General features: G+C 32.0%; 1 protein-coding gene across 2 annotated transcripts in view; it reads left to right on the plus strand.

Annotated features, from left to right (window-relative positions):
* Positions 1–15,742, plus strand: part of LOC148621199 (protein amalgam-like) — a 93,618-nt gene extending 77,876 nt beyond the window's left edge. For both annotated transcript variants that reach the window (XM_088575318.1, XM_088575317.1), the window contains exons 2-3: positions 11,731–12,021; positions 14,943–15,742. In XM_088575318.1, the coding sequence (XP_088431444.1) occupies positions 11,731–12,021; positions 14,943–15,076 (425 nt within the window). In that variant the 3' untranslated portion in view covers positions 15,077–15,742. The remainder of the gene's footprint in view (positions 1–11,730; positions 12,022–14,942) is intronic.
* The last annotated feature ends 1,507 nt before the right edge of the window (positions 15,743–17,249 follow it).

Below are 17,249 nucleotides of genomic sequence, written 5' to 3' on the forward strand. Positions count from 1 at the left end.
TTTTCACAACATCTTTTTTTTTTCGAGCAAGCCAATGAGTTTTCCTAGTCATTTTTAAGAGTAGTAAAAGGGACAATTTAATATTATTACGTAGTTGACAACTTTCCAGACATTTTAATTTCAAGTTATGTCATACCATCATAATAACGGAGCCGGAAAATAATTTACCTTACCATTTAGTTTGATTTATTGCTGTCTTGAACAGCAAAAAAAGCACTGTTCTTAAAGCTGTCTACGAGCATATAAATGTTGGTTACTTCCGGTCCGTCCAATATCTCATTTGCCCTGGTGAAAATAAACACGTAAGTGCCAAACTTCCGGTGATGTTGATTGAATGATGTGCACGCTAGTTCATTCGAGTTAAAATGAATTTTACTTTTGAGGATTATAAAAGAGTATTGACTACTTTGTATCGACACGCTCTTATTGGAATAAGCACATATGGTTTTGAGTAAAAAACAATCATTTTAGCATTCTTCTTTTGAAGTGGTCGAATGATGAAGGGGTGAAATTCACTTCGATCAGTTTAAATACAAATGAAAATTCAGTCTGTCTGGGCATGAATATTGCCCTGTAAGCTCTTATCTTCATGCTTTAGGAAGTATAAAGCTTACTTTTGGTAAGCGCTACAATTTCAGGTGGTGTTTTTTCACTATCCTTTACCAGTTAATATCACCGTCAAAATAATAAATTGGAAATTAGCTAATTAGAAGTGTTACTTCCAAAATTAAATTATAAGTAGATATTTCATGAACTAGCTATACTGGTTAAACTTGTATTAGAAAAGTTCAAACAACAGAGATGGAAGTTATAACTTCAATTCTGCAGCCAGACAAGCCTTTGAGCGTTTTGTTTCTGTTCAATTGATTTTCTATCAAGTCACGATTATCTAATTATGTCAGTATCCAATTAACTCAATGGATTTGTTACATTTAATCATTGCTAACCAACTGTCATTAATTTTAAATTTGCATTTAATGTATCTTTACCATCCGATAGTGCTAAAATATGACTCTTTTCATTGCTCACATCAAGACTGTTATGAGCATGTTGGTATCAATAGGTAATAATTGAATCGACAAAGTATATGGAGAAGAATGGATATTATGTTCAAATGTCGTACAGTCTTCTAATTTTTTGTCCAGAAAAGGGAAAATGCTTAACCTATCTGTGTTCATTGCTAAAAGTAAATAAATGTGTAATCCATGATTTCATATTGTTCTTGCTTTCATTTCTCTATTGGTTCCCCATCGTTGTATGTTGTTTCTGTCCTTATTTTCCATGCTTGTTTTTGTCCATATACTTTTGAATATCTGTTAACGCTCACGTCTATCTGACAGCAAAAGCATATATATATTTGCAAATAAAATTAACTACAAGTCTACTGATACTTGCAGCTCAGCATGAAATGTTTAGGGGTTCCTTTCATGCCAATTCCTCGTATAACATACATCTTAAACCGTCACTGTTTCAAGGATTCAAGTTTGTGTAATGTTCATTATTTATTAAAACACACATTAAGTTCCCTTTGCAGTCATTATTTAAACAAGAATTTCAGTTTTGACGAACGTGTAAAATAATGCCTTATTGATATTACAGAATGACATTTTCATATATCATGATACGACCGTTCATGGTATTTGCCCGTGCATATCTATCTGGCTTTGTCCTCATAAACTGTCAATGCGCTTATTCTAGGACACATAAATTCTGGTTGTCAATTCAGTTTTAAAGATACCCCATTATACTGATCACTCATTTTAATCTAACCAAACTATACACTTTACAAGCTGCTACATTTTTGTAATGTTATTTAGGGGTATAGTTTCCTTCACATAATTCATTAATTTTGTTGAATATAATTTTATTGATGGTTTTGTACATGTATTCGAGTACCTGACATTGGCAAAAAAGCAGGTAAGATTCGTCGTAACTGTTAAACATCAATCAAGACAATATTACAACTTTCTTAACAAAATGAGAGGATGATAATTTTCAACTCTCAGATGTATTTCGTATATAGTTTTATATCAAGGTTAAAGGCAACAAACAATGTGGAAAAGTAGTCTTGATGAAGCTTGTCCTATTTGATACATATTGTTTAAAAAAGAACAATAATTTAACAATGCCTACTTGGTGAAATAAGTGTGAAAATAGTTCATACGGCGAACTACAATCTTCAAGGTGTTGTCTTAAGGAACTCTCATATGTATTACTGGTCGGGGTAAACTTACTAATAAAAACAAAACAATAAGAAATAGGTATAGTTTAATAACATATAAAACAATGAGCGCCTGATTTCAGTCTAATAGGAAGTTGCATCTTGTGAAACGCTTCGGGACTTCTGGATTTTGTGCAACCATGAACGGTTCCAAATAAATGAGCATTTCTAGAACAAACCTCTGAACCTGTGTTAAGGAATCGCTGACAAAATATGCGCGTGATTTTCGACGGAATAATTTTAGCCCTTTAATGTTTCAAATAGTCTACGTATATATGACAAAAATGGCATTCCTTCTCTTTTGTTTGTTGTTGTTAGAAAAAGCAGTTTGCAGCCGGTTTTTTTAATACAGCTTTATTTCATTTACAAAATACATTTAAATATCACATCTTGTCTATCAACAAACCAACAATCCAAAACGAATATTAAAATACATAAAGAAGCCCACCCTTAATTCATGATACGGGTCCTTTTTCGTCAATACCTGGATTGAACAATTATGTTTGTCTGTACGATCATGGATTGCTATAAACCACAGCGGCAAGAAAATTAAGTTTATAGTACCAATGTTATGTAACAGATATCTTTTTAGAAGTCATTCAATTACTCAAACATAATATCACATAAATGTCTAAAATGTAAATTGTTTATGTTAACACGTGATTGCAGACTCGTCAATTTACTGTTCTAAAGCATCATGCTATCAGAACATCTAATTAGTTAAAAGACAGTGTGTCCGTTTGTGTTGACAAATTGATATTTCTTGTTTTAAAGAACAGAACTGAAACTTAACGAGAAATAGAATAGTTTTATTTGTTATGATACTACACGTACCTTTTATTCTTCTGATAGGTTTGCATCAATTTATTTACTGTGGAACTTCCTTATCATTTCTAAATATTTCGAACTGTATTTGGAGACTTGTGGTAGCGCGTTCGTCTAGAGTGCAGCAGATCTCGTGTTTGATCCTGGTCGAGTTATACTTAAGACTTTAAAAATGGTAGTCACTGGTTTTCTATTAAACACACAGCATATAGGGAAAAGAGAGACGAATGTTTGGCTTGGAGACAAACTAATGTGTCTGATTGGAGTGACATACATGTACTTACTTGTGGATGTTTGCTTCTCTGACCTAGCACATCAAAAACTAGCTCAGCATGTCGGATTAGTATAAAGCAGGGCTTGTTCGATTAAGATTCCTAAGTTACCTGTCGCTATTCTGTTGGCAATTATCGTTTGTATTCCTTTGATGAAAATGAAAGACTTGTGTAAATATATGGTAAATAAATATGGTAAATAATTATATGGTAAATAAAGAAATACCATCAAAGTCAGTTTTTGACGAATTATTTGACCATCCGTTTTTTTTCAATTTGTTATATATTTGATATTATAGCTCCTTGGACATCCTAAATAGAGGACGTCTAGTTCCTCATTTGAATTTAATTGTTTTGCGAGTTTTGTTTTTAATTATGAACAAATGATGCTTTTCCAAATGAAAAACTAAGACTAGCTATGTAATCGGTAACTGTTTCTGAACAAGAAATAAAAATGAGTTCAGTGGGTTTTCGACATTCATGAATCCCATCTTGTCTTGTTTAAACTAATAAAGATTGCTACTTAAATGTGTACAATACACCTTTTTTTAATCAGTTGATCTGATGCATTCAATTCTAAGCGACAAAAAAAAGATTGAAAACTTTATTACTGTTGTCTATTGTTTGAAAGTATATTGCAATATTATTCTAATAGGAATACCACAATTTATATAATGTTTTTGTTGTTTTGTCTACTTCTTCAACGGCTAAATATCACAGCATGGGGCAATGTAATTGAACAAGTCACATAAAAAATTTTCCGTTGCAATTAACTGTTGTATGATTGTAAAGTTGATAAAATCTTATTGGACCAAAGCAACAATGTGACGTTTCTTACGTTGGCTTCCCGTAATAATTTGTATTCATAGACTGACGATGGCTATAATTTACGCCATGGAATTGACGAATGTCATGAAGCTATATATTCTGTAGTAACCATAGAGAAAAAGGTTTTGTAATTCGTGAAATTTGAATCTCGCAAAATATCAGCTTGCGTTATTTAATTTCAACATTATTACAAACTGTTCGAGGCTCGTTTTTTATGTTGTTAAATAGAATAACTTGAGAATAACTCTTGATATTCAAATATCACAAATTACAAAACTGACTTTTTTGTATAAATTTGAATATCATTTTGAAATAGATATGGATTCACTGACTTACACAGAAGAAGGATTATTCGTTGAAATCATAATGTTAGTTTAATAGTTTCAGACTTTTCATCTAATTTTCTGAAATAAAAAAATAACTTATAATACCAAAAAAGTATTCATTTATTTCATTTCTTGATGTAGAATTAATATTATGAGACAAATCAGTAAAATGATAAATGGTAGCACTCACTCAACATTGTCCTATTTTGATTCTGCGGATTTGAATGGGATTTGGTGCAATTCAAAGACTAAACTAAAATTATTTTTGTGGTCCGATCCTCCCTTCTTACCCTCATGCTTTTATCTTATAACACCTAATCTCACCAGCATGTATTTAATTCACGGACAATCCAATCAAATGTGTGTGATTTTTTACATGTTTACTCATCGGTCTGATCAAGATTGTTGATTTTGCAGACTACCCATCTCCTCCCCATTCTACGTACTTTATTGTATGTTTTATTTAGTTCACAATTTAAAACGAGGAAAAAATTCTTTAATAAGAGTTTCACTTTGCTGATGTGGCATATTTTTACATTTGTAATCGAAACGATTAGTTTTACAAAACAAACCCTCTATTTTAATATGAAACAAACTTCTTTTTAGTTTGCTCAGTTTGGCGACAATATGTGATTTTTTTGGGGATTCGAATATTGACTTGTTGACTTTTTTTCCATTGCAACTTTTGTCAACGATCAGTAAATTTTAATTGCCTTTCTCTTTGAAGTTAAGCTCCTAATACAGATTTCGTATCTTTGTTACGGAAATTGTTTATTCTATTCGTATGAACATATATTGTAGGCATTTCGTTTATTAATCAAGAATAAGACAATTTAAGGACCTGCTAAAACGGATATAACATACTGGGGATTGGCTTGAATCAATCTTCATATCAAATTTTGTCTTATTAAAGCATTTGAAATTTAGATTTGTAATGGTACTCAAAGGTTTTATGAAAATATGAATACGTGCTCTGTTTTAACCGAGAAGTATTATGATATATATTTTTTTGTAACTAGGTTTCTGTATTGGCACAGTTCAGATATTTGTGCAAAGAAAAATAAGCACTTATATTAATCAATTGACCTTATCTAAATATTAGACTAAATTTTGCAAAGATCGTTCAATGTTTTTACCTCTATGCCAACTAAATATATAGTTACAGTCGTTTAAATTGTTTAAAGGTTATGTTGCTACAAGATTGAAGACATCACCATCACTACAAAAGTTTTATGGTCGTCATGTTTTTGGTCATGGTCGTCAAGTCGGGGATTTTTAAGATGTATCCATCTGCACCATGAAAAATGATTTGCTCAACGTCTCATAGTTTTCCTTTCCTCTTTCGTGTTACCCGGACTTGACTTTTTATGAGCAACTCGGCGGTTGTTTCTAGAAAAGCAGAGGACGATTACTCTACCGGTTCACCGGGTTCATGCTCTCAGTTTTTAGTGGCGTCCTAGTTGCTCATTTACTTTTGTTACTTTGTATGTATTATTTTAGTTACTTTATATTCTTTGTTGTGTTTGTCTTTTTTCATGTTTTCCAGGTCTTTTTCGCTGGGTAACATTCTTTTGATTACCGCTAGAATTTTACTGGCTATTATTTAGATCGATAAGAAAGAGAAGGAAATAAAGCACTTGCAATATGAATTAAAAAACGGAAGTGACAGCAGGTGTATAGGATGGGTAGACATGTCTTGATCCTTTAGCCGTATCATCCACCTTCACATTACCAGTTTAAACCAGTTAGTCTAGCTATGAAAATTTAGCTCCCCACACACTCTGTCAAGGCAGAATAAAAAATAAAGTGATTGCATTGAGTTATGGTATCTTCAAACTCAAACCAATTATTACTGATTCTAGTCATTTAATAATTCTGTTTATGTTCTTTTTCAGTTTTCAGCGTTTTTTAAAATGTGTTTTATGACAAAAAGTTCATGTAATTTTGGTAATTAAAAGAAAATTGTACAACTGCATTTATTTTACTATTTACCTACTGACATATAAAATATAATGAATCAATGAGTCTCGAATCAAGCTCAATATATCACGCTACGCTATGCTAAGAATGAATGGACGGACGTTTAAGGTGTTTTAAATCTAGCCTCTAATCTATAAAAATCGTAATGTAACAGAAAATTGTACTGGCTTCATATACATGTACATTACAGTAAGTTAAAATAAAAGACAAAAGCGATTAACTGCTAAAGTTTAATTTTACTATTTAGAACTAGTGCCTTTTTAAAACAGAGATAAAATGCATTTTATTTCAAATACGAGTTGTTTAATTAATTCACATGCTATATTTTTCAATTCTCAGAAGACCCATAATTTCATAAAAGCACAATTTGTCTACATTTGGATGAAAATAATCAATTTGTACAATGCTTGATTAAAAATAAATGATTAATACGTTAATTGCAAGATTTGTAAATTTAAATTGCAATTTATATTTTAATTGTTTCACTTAGGCAAAGGATTAAGCAATTTAAAATTATAAATTAATTTTATTCTTTTACGAAACTTGGTTAATTGATTCCAATGAATATTTAAATGGTTAAAAGAGTTTTGGAATTTTTGAAAAAAAAAGCATACAGAATAAAAAAATAACTACCTTTGTTACAGCTTTCAAGTTAATGAGTACCTATTTCAGTCTGCGCAGGTTTTCACGTTTTAGACATTACATTGAAAAATAAAATTTTGTTTCTGGTGTTTCTTTGATGTTATGAAAGCAAAAACTCAGAGTTATGTTAAAGGCAACCATGCATGTTTAGTTATACCGTGTCAACAAGAGGAAATGAACGATTAGATACATTATCGTGGGTTCTGTTAAAGATATGACAACATATTGAATATAATTGTATGGATAGCAGTGTTTTATCGAAGTTTCACTCTCGCACTTTCTACCGCCAAAACGTCACAACTCTGATATCAATCCGCCAATCACAGAATTTTAAAATTCATATTGAAAAATCGATTGATTATTAAGAAATTCTATATAATAAATAGGATAATCAATTGGTTATCGTGAATAACCAAAACATTATCACTCGTGCCAAGAACGCATGAGAATTTAACTCGTGCGCAGAACAAGTTCCGCACACTCGTTAAATCTAGGCGTTCTGATAATATTTTGGCTAGTCACTCTTTCCAATTGTTTATCCTATTATTATTCGCATTTCCTTAGCATATAGATGTCGGAAGGACCAATACTAACCATTTGTTTATCAAAGCAATAATACAATTTATTATTCATTTATAGTTGACTGTTTGGCATTCCTCGTATGCTACCATTATATATATATATAAAAATATTATTCTTGCATTGAGAATTATATGGCCTTCAATATCTTCGTTTATTATTCTAGTGAAAAAAACAATAAACAGGATAAAGATATAGACTGATTAAAGATCAAATAAATTCACAGTTTGGTATTAAGATATTCAAGTAGTGTCCATGAAGGTAAAAGTCGTACTTCACAACCAAAGGTGGGGTAAATGGATATGGCGATAAGTACAATGCAGGTCAAACTAAAGTAACCTTGTTATTCAAAATACTTCAGTACATCTATGAGTATGTTTGATTTATATAGAAGTAACAACTAATCATCATCTGAAAGTGAAACTGAAATTGCTATTTTAATATCTGAGCGCAAGTTATTTTCTGAATGAGGCATTATAATATAGAATAGATAGCCTGTCAATACATTATACCATCACTGAATTGATTACTACTTCTGGTGAACCATAGATTCCCGAGGGGTTTCACCAAACCAGTAGTCGGGCTTGTCAGACCACGAACTATATATATATATATATCTCATATATATTATTTACCGAAATTGCCGTACGACAAAATTCATAATCCCTAAAATACTTCATTCCATATATTAAACATGAGGCTACAGTAATGTATTTCCTTGGCATACTTGTGTAGAACTTATCGATGCTGGATTTTGCTTCCCATTTCGATTTTGTTTTATTTGGAGTTCTTCATATATATACAATTTAATTTTGAATCTTAACTTCTTGTATTTACATAGCATCGATATCTCAAAAACATTTAAGTTAAATTTCAATTAAAACTGATTTGTTCAACGAGTCATAGCTTTTGATTTTTTTGGAGCAATCCGGGGGTGTTTCAAGAAAAACAGAGGACGCTTACCCTACCGATGCACCTGGTCCAGTTTTTAGTGGAGTCCGAGTTGACAATTTCACTTTTGTTACTTTGAATGCACTACTTTGGTTATGTTAAGTTCATTGTGGTATGTATCTGTCTTCCATGTCTGGTCTTTTTCCTTGGATTACACTATTTTGGTTTCCGCTATAATCTTGGTTCCATTGGTTACTCCTTAACTTATGTTTTCTGCTAATTACTTCTTTAAAATTCATTATTTTGCTGATGGAATTATGTATGAAATGTTTGTCTCCAATAAATATAACTCATAAGTGCTATATATAAGTATATAAACCGAATTATATTTCTTGTATTGGTATTTTTCTAAAAAAAAAATAAATTAATAAATTTATTTCTTCACATACGGCAACTGTCGACAACTGTGTCGTTCTTAAAGAGGAAGACCATGTTATTGTGCAAGTCATAAATATCGAAACTAATTTGTTAAATATTCATGAAAATCAAATTGAAACAATATAATTTCCAATTCTTATTTAATTAATCGAGATTTATAATTAGGAAAGTTGAATATCCCGAGCCTATGGGCGCCACCATGATCGGTTGAACTGTGACGTCAGGAAGTCGGTTTGTAAAGTGAAAGTAAATAGGTAATTGATTACGATGTCCGAAGAAATCGCTAATTTGGGACTTTTCCCCTATAATTTCAACCCAAAATAAATAGAAGAGGAGATTGAGGCACAACATGTCAGCAAATGTCAGACATCATTGACGAACAACGGGATTTGCAGCCATATGACTAGCATTTGTAATGGAAATCTTATGGCTACTAAGAATATTCGTGTTGCTGGTAAAAAAAAAAGCTTTTAGAACATTTCTCTTTTATCATTCGTGCAATCGCAAGCTTGACAAGTCATCGTGTTTTGGTGATTAGATAAACATGATCGTAGAAATATTTACAGAATATTCTTTGTTTACATATTATTTGCAGTACTTGTATCAGTACCAAACCGACTTAGTGACGTCAATCGGAAACTATCGGTAAAAATCAATAAAATCTGAGCCTAAAAGAGCCTAACTTAATGCAAAGGTGATCTTTCCCTTTAAATGCCAGAAGTCGTGCTTGCTAAAGGAATACACGCCACTCATAGCATGTGTAGTAGAACAAGATACTCAATGATATGAATGTTTAGCACCCTTTCTGAGAGTGGTTGAACTGGTTTACAAATTTTGTCTATCAATTACACGGTTTTATCCTCTCGTTGCAATTTAATTGTGAATACAAATTCACTTGCAGGGGCCCTGCAAAATGGTGAAACTTACCTGGTCCCTATCTCTAAGTTTTCAAACGAAATAATTATTATATTAAGCAATTGAATCGGTATATGCTTATCTGTTGTGCAGTTCTAAATGATATTTCCGTTGTCAAGGAAGTAGTTGAAACTTTTTTTGTATTTAAATTACATACATGTCTGGCTTCAAGTTTTATTATCCTTTTATGCTCTTGACAATATCGAAAATCAAAATAATCACTTATTACGAAGCATCTATTGTATTGCATATACAAACTAATATCAGTGCTTAGAGCTTAGTTTTGTTCATCGGCAAAATATGTAACATTAATCATTCGCAAATTAAATGTTTTAACATAATAAAACGATATTTCAAAATTATTACATTAATATGATGCTAAACAATAGGAATCTAAGCTGGGAAATATTGAATATATCGCACAGGCTTTGGTATAATCTCCCATTTAATTGTCATGACTATATTCTGAATCACTTACGTAAACTATATTCATGTTATTATGCTAGTCAATAAGATACTATGTCTTTGGTGCACTTTGACTATCAAAAAGCATGTAGTTTTCATCGATTAATTGATTGTAGAGTGTAACCAAGATTCTAGCGGAAACCAAAATGATGTGATGTAATCCAGGAATAAAGAACAGACATGGAAGAGAGATACACACAATTAAGAACATAATATAACCAAAATAATACATTAAAAGTAACAAAAATAAATGAGCAACTCGGACTCCACTAAAAACTGGGAGCCTGGTCCAGGTGCACCGGTAGGGTAAGCGTCCTCTGCTTTTCTAGAAACACCCATCGAGTTGCCAAAAAAGTTACGCTCGGGTTATACGAAAGAGGAAAGAAAAACACGTTTAACAAATCAGTTTTCATAAAAATTATGTAGTGATGAATTTAATCTTGTAGCAACATAACTTTGTTCAAGAAACCTATTTGTAAGAAGTCTTGCGCGATACAAAAAGTCTGCGTAGTTACGGCAAGCTCTGGCATAACGTTTGATTTGTGATATGAAAACTGCATAGTACTTTAACATATATTTATATGCAATCACGTTATAACACATGAATTGACCCAAATCAGTGTTAAGAAATAATAATGCACTTCAATGCTATTTGTTCGGTCGGTTGATAAATTAAAAAACGTCTCTTTGCTGGTTATATCAAGACATAACACTAAACAAACGCAGTGATAATATTGTGGACAATTATATTATTTTACTTAATCATATAATACGCAACACAAACATTTTCAGTTACTATATTTTTCCTTCAAACAATACAGGAATTTAATACTTTACAGTTGTGTTTTCATATAGCATATATTTGGATTTAAACTTTTTTGTATATGCATTATATGTGTTTGTTTCAACTCTGTATCGTCTACCCTATATCGCATACCCTATATCGCACCCTTTTCAGAACATACTTGGAGTATGGTTAAAATATATATTATGAACATGACATGTTAAAATCTGTATCACATGCTGTATCAACCCTCTACCTATATCACCCCGCGGGCCGGTAGCCCTTAGGGTGTTAGAGGAGTCTCGGGTTGATACAGCATGTGATGATTTAATATTCAATATACATCAAATATACGTAGTTTGGCACATATTTCATAATGGAAAATAAATAAATTCAGAAGATTTCTTTATTAGAAAAATCAATATTCACTCATAAAAGAATATAACATGCTATACAGGATGTTTATATCAAAATAACTATTTTTTTTTTCTTATCTTGAAATTTTGACGAATACAATTAATTAGTATCAAACTGACTAGACATTTTATATTTTTTCAATTTTAGTGAGAATACCACAGATCAATATACCAAGTGAGAATCTACTAGTACAGATCGGACGAAAAGTGCTATTAGAATGTCATGTTCAAGGCGCGATGCCTATCAATGTAACTTGGATCAAGAAAGGAAAATATGTCAAAGAAAACAAACACTATGAGCTAAAAACAATAGCAGGAGAGGGAAATATCAACACACACCAGTTATGGATATCAGTTATAGATTCCGATGTTTTTGGAGATTACACATGTATGGCATCAAATTTTTATGGACACCAAAAGAGAATAATTACATTACGAGGTATGTTTCCGATTACTAAAACAGTAAGTATATTTGAATGACAGACGCCCCGTGCAGGTCTGTTTGTAAAAACTATAGACCCGCAGCAGCGCTAAGCTTGTCGTAAAAAGCGACTTAATAGTGCTCAGATCCCTGGCCGGGGGCTAGGGCGCTCTGCCCACAGAGCATTTGGGTTGTGTGCCCCTGGTGGTGGAATAGAATACCCCTGACATGGTACATGCTAGGGTAGTCAGGCCATATTACGGAAAACCTGACCGCAAACCATAGTGGCTCATGGTGTTTTGACAGATGCCACGTTCATGGCACGTTGAAGTACCTTACTGTGGTATTCTCCCGGAGTAGGTACCTCTAGCTCCGCCACAGGAAGCTAAATTGCCCGACCCTAACCACCTCCCCCTATTTCAAGCGGCAATCAAATTTTGTCGACCCTATTATCCTTGTGTTCCATCCCATTTTTCACATCATCATCATTTCATGTTCATTTTATCATCAATTTCATGTTCATTGCCTGGAAATAGCATAATTATTGCTGCTCAGGCGTTAAAACCGCACAATCAATCGATCAATTAAAATGTCAGACGGGGTCGCTTTGTTCTATTATATTTCTCTATATATTCATATGTTTTTCTCTAGTTGCTCAGATTAAGGAAGCTAATATACCTTAGTCGTTTTTTATATTTTCTTCGTTCATGATCTCACAAGAGTGTTGCATTAAAAACAAGCTTGTGTCTTTAAGCATATGAAACGCTCTTCCGCAAACATTGGCGTTTTAAATTTTAAATCCTCGAAACTTATGATTGAGAGAAAGTCAACAAGACGAACGTTTGTTAAATTATTAATTAAAATTCTTAAATGTTCCGAGCTCGAAAATGCTATTAAAAAAAAGGTGTTTGCACAATTTAAAGGTGAAATGCTTTACTTTCAACATCATAATGAACAGGAGAAAAATCATGCAACTAGATATATAACAAATTTAAATTTGCATACCACAAAACTAAATTGCATCAAAAATTAAAAACGTATTGACAAGTATAAGTAACCAATTTCTGATTCAATATACAAATACTTTTTTTCTTAACAAAATCATTTATACTTAAATAGAAAAATTTATTAGTATCAAATTACATGCCTACTTAGGGGGGTACATTTTGTAGACCTAAGGTAAGGGGAATAACTCTTGAAATCAGTGATATGTTTGTATCATATTAATTTTCGCCAAAGTTGGCCAAGCTTTCATTTGAAACAGAATTCAGTTAAAGCTTACATGCGAGTGATGTAAAAGGTTGAATACAAACGTTCCAATGATTTGTAAGAGTTGTGTCCCTTACCCTAGGTCTACCCTTTAATAAGAATGGTTATAGCCATTGCTTACAGACTTAAGTAGAAATATTATCGTTTGACACGTTATGTTGGTTATACCTACACAGGGAAATTTGCAACATACATTTTCACGTCTTAAAACATATGAAAATGTATGTTTAAGACCAGCTTTTTAATCATATGTTTACTCTACCGTTGCATCTGGCCCATGCTCCCAGTGGAGTCCAAGTTGCTCGTTGACTTTTGTTACTTTGAATGTATCATTTCAGTTATTTCATGTTCTTTGATGTGTTTGTTGCTGTTCCATCTGTGGTCTTTGTCCCTAGATTATATTCTTTTGATTTCCGCTAAAATCTTGGTTCTCTTGGTTACTCTTTTTCAAAAATCAAATGAAAACAATACGAATACCCTATGCGTATATGAAATCCAGCCAAAAACATATAAATACCATACACGATTTTTGTTTGATTGTTTTTCATGAATTAACTCTTTAGTCAGAAACATATGCTTTTCATATTTTGTCCATGATTGCCCTAGACATGTGAAATACATATGATAAACATAAAAACATGTAACATATCAACGCAGACTTCTTGTATCGCGCTAGAGTTCTAATAAATATACTACTGTTATGTTGCTACAAGATTGAAGTCATCACTACAGAAGTTTTATGGTCGTCATCATGAACTCGTGGATCGTTATGGTGTATCCATTTGCACCATGAAAACTGATTTATTCAACGGGTCATAGTTTTCCTTTCCTCTTTTGTCTACCCCGGACTTGACTTAATGAACAACTCAGCGGGTGTTCTTAGAAAAGCAGAGGACGCTTAACCCTACCCGTGCACCTGGTCCATGCTACCAGTTTTTAGTGGAGTCCGAGTTGCTCATTTGCTTTTGCTACTGTGTATGTGTGATTTTAGTTACTTTATGTTCTTTGTTGTGTATGTCTGTTTTCCATGTCTGGTCTTCGTCCCTGGATTACATCATGTTGATTACCGCTATAACCTTGGTTCCCTTGATTACTCATTCACATGTGTTTTCAAAACACATGAATAACATGATAGTCATGAATTTTATCCTGTGTACTGTTATAGTTTTTATCATAAAATTTCGAAGAAAACAGATTTTACGATTTAAGCCAAAAATACAGTGCAGATGACATGCATCATGACTATGGTTTATATTGGCCCATATGAGGCTGAATTTGCTATTTGATTGAGAACCTCTGTAACACGCAACCATATTTCAAGCTTTATTATGAGCCGCTTTTAGTCGGGCTTTTTTAGATAAAAAAAAATGCGAACAGGTGTCACAAAATGGCGTGATATTTCTTAAGGTCTACTTTTTGAAAGGATTGATAACTTAATTATACAAAATATTACGAAAATTTTGTAAACTGGGTATTACAATGGTTCATTCATTCATTAAACCTCGAAGAAACACCACCTTACTACGAAATACGAATTGGTACGTGGAACATGAATACAGTAGGCAATTAACAAGCACATCAAAATACATTTCCCTGCATTCCCGAACACTGAATGATTCGCCTAGTTATTTCACTCAACAAAACCTTATGATATTATGTTTTTTTTTCAGAAGATGAATCATCCAGAATTGGAGGTCGAGCTCATCAAACCAGAAATGGAGTAAAACTGACAAGAACAGAACAACACATCTACCAAATTATAACGACAGTTACATTGCTAATAATTGTTTTGATTTGTGTATAAAACGATTCCATCTTTTTTTTTAAACAATGACTTGATTTAACTGCTGTTGAAAGTAATACACTGACTGTTATATATCGCGTACCAAAGACACACGCACATGTATTAAAAATCCTACAATTTAACATATTTTCTTGAAATGTGATACCTATACCAATCAAAAACAGACATTTTTTGTCATTTGTTTCTTTTTTTTTTTTTTGTCGTAAAATCCAAATTGGGGCTTGGTTATTTTTAATATACTGATTATTATTGGAGACTGAAAGGTGGTATATGTAGGCAAAAAAAAAACTTAAAGAAAAATGCATTTATATTTCAATATATATAAAAATCAACAATATCACCATAAAAAAACATAAACCTAAACCGTGGGGTATAATAAGTATTCCGTCATTCATTTTTTTATTGTTCTGTTGCGTCGGAAGTTAGTTTATGTCGCTTCAGTATGTGTCCAGTGCATCTCTGTATTCTTAAAAGACAATGCGTTCTTAATTATATCAATTTTAAGCGTCCATGTGATATAATATGCATTTTCTATGTAATATAAATACTTGGTTTAATCAATTCAAATGGTTTGAAATTACTCAAAGGGTGTTTTTAATTCTTATTTTATATTTATTACGATTATTTCAATATTGTTTAATGTGCCTGATTTATATCTGTATCAGTTTATAAATAAAGGTTGCATTTATATCCTATACATTAATGACATCTAGCCTTGTACTGCATAAAAAAGAATAAAATACGGCTAAAGTCAAACAAAACTTAACCAATTGGAAAATCAAAGGTAACTATCGAAAAAGGTAAACAGAGATTGCGTTTAATTTATGTCAAACTCGACAAAAGACTTTGAGGACATTTGACATGTTAGTCTCTGTAAGAATCAGGCACTGGGTGAAACATGGTATAAAAAAACATATGTTTAAAAGTTTAATTTGACTATTTGCAAAATCAGAATCAAGGAAAAAAGACAAGATTGTCCATATCACTTAAGTTATGATTTCAATGAAAAGCTTGGAAAATGACAGCTAACTCTGTCAAAAACATTTAGTACTTGGGCTGTGATAACCCCCGTGCATCCCCCAATCATCAACACAAATATGATTTTTAGGTACCCTTATACCGCCCATTTACGAATCTTTTTGTCACAAAAAAATAAACTGAACCATTTTTGTATTTTTTTACTACTTTTTATACTTTGTTGAGGCAAATATCATTTTTTAAAGTTTTTTTTTATTCTACGAACTTCATCTTTCTATAAAACGAAGTAAACAGACACATATATGTATTATCATGTAGCCCCATGTCTCAGCTTTATAATGCTACCAAGAAAGATGCGGTATCACTTATGGTTGCACGATAAAATGAAATAAATATACCCATACCCCGCCAAAAAAATCGCTTAAATTGACACATTTTTCAATGTCAAAAAGCCTAGAGTATTTATGCTTCAGTAAAAAATGGTTTATTTGGTATCGTCCGTTTAATATTATCACAAGTTTTACTTCTGGGGTTCTTTTGATGAAATTTGGCGGTTTTCGTAGTCAGAATTTATATATAAAAAAAAACAAAAAAACAAAAAAGCGAAAAATGGGATTTTCGATTTTTCGGTCAAAAGTCACATAAATTCGACTCTACAAGTTATTGCACAACTAAAACGTCTCTAGTTTGTTATCATTTGATAGATAATTTGATTTTCTACATAAATAAACCATGAAAAACTAATTTTAAAAAAAAACAGATTTTCAAAAAATGTTTAAAATATTATCCCTACCCCTAGAAAACTGGTCTCAGTATCAAATATAATTCTCTTTCACAGCATACCAACACCATAAATGTCATATTTCAATCATTCATAATTAAGATAATGATGTTCCCAATATATCTGATCAATTCATGTGCTTAGATTTTCTTTTTGGGATAACAATTACTATAAAATCGTAGAAAGGGGAATTTTCAGACTTTCAGAATTTCTTCTTTATCACCCGTTATTTCCCTTTTTTCAGAATACCGTAGTTTAATCAAGCTTAGCTTTTGTTTGATACAGTACATTAATATAGTGTCTTAGATTCAACATGAGCCCAAGTAATAAATATTTGAACTTTTCTAAGTCGAGTAAGGTGAAAAATTGCTACCCTACCCATGAAAAAAATACCTCAACAAGAACTCAATGGCT

The sequence above is a fragment of the Perna viridis genome, chromosome 3 (assembly GCF_037379345.1).
Source record: "Perna viridis isolate PV_CMFRI_1.1 ecotype Kerala chromosome 3, ASM3737934v1, whole genome shotgun sequence".
NCBI classification, from domain to species: Eukaryota; Metazoa; Mollusca; class Bivalvia; order Mytilida; family Mytilidae; genus Perna; species Perna viridis.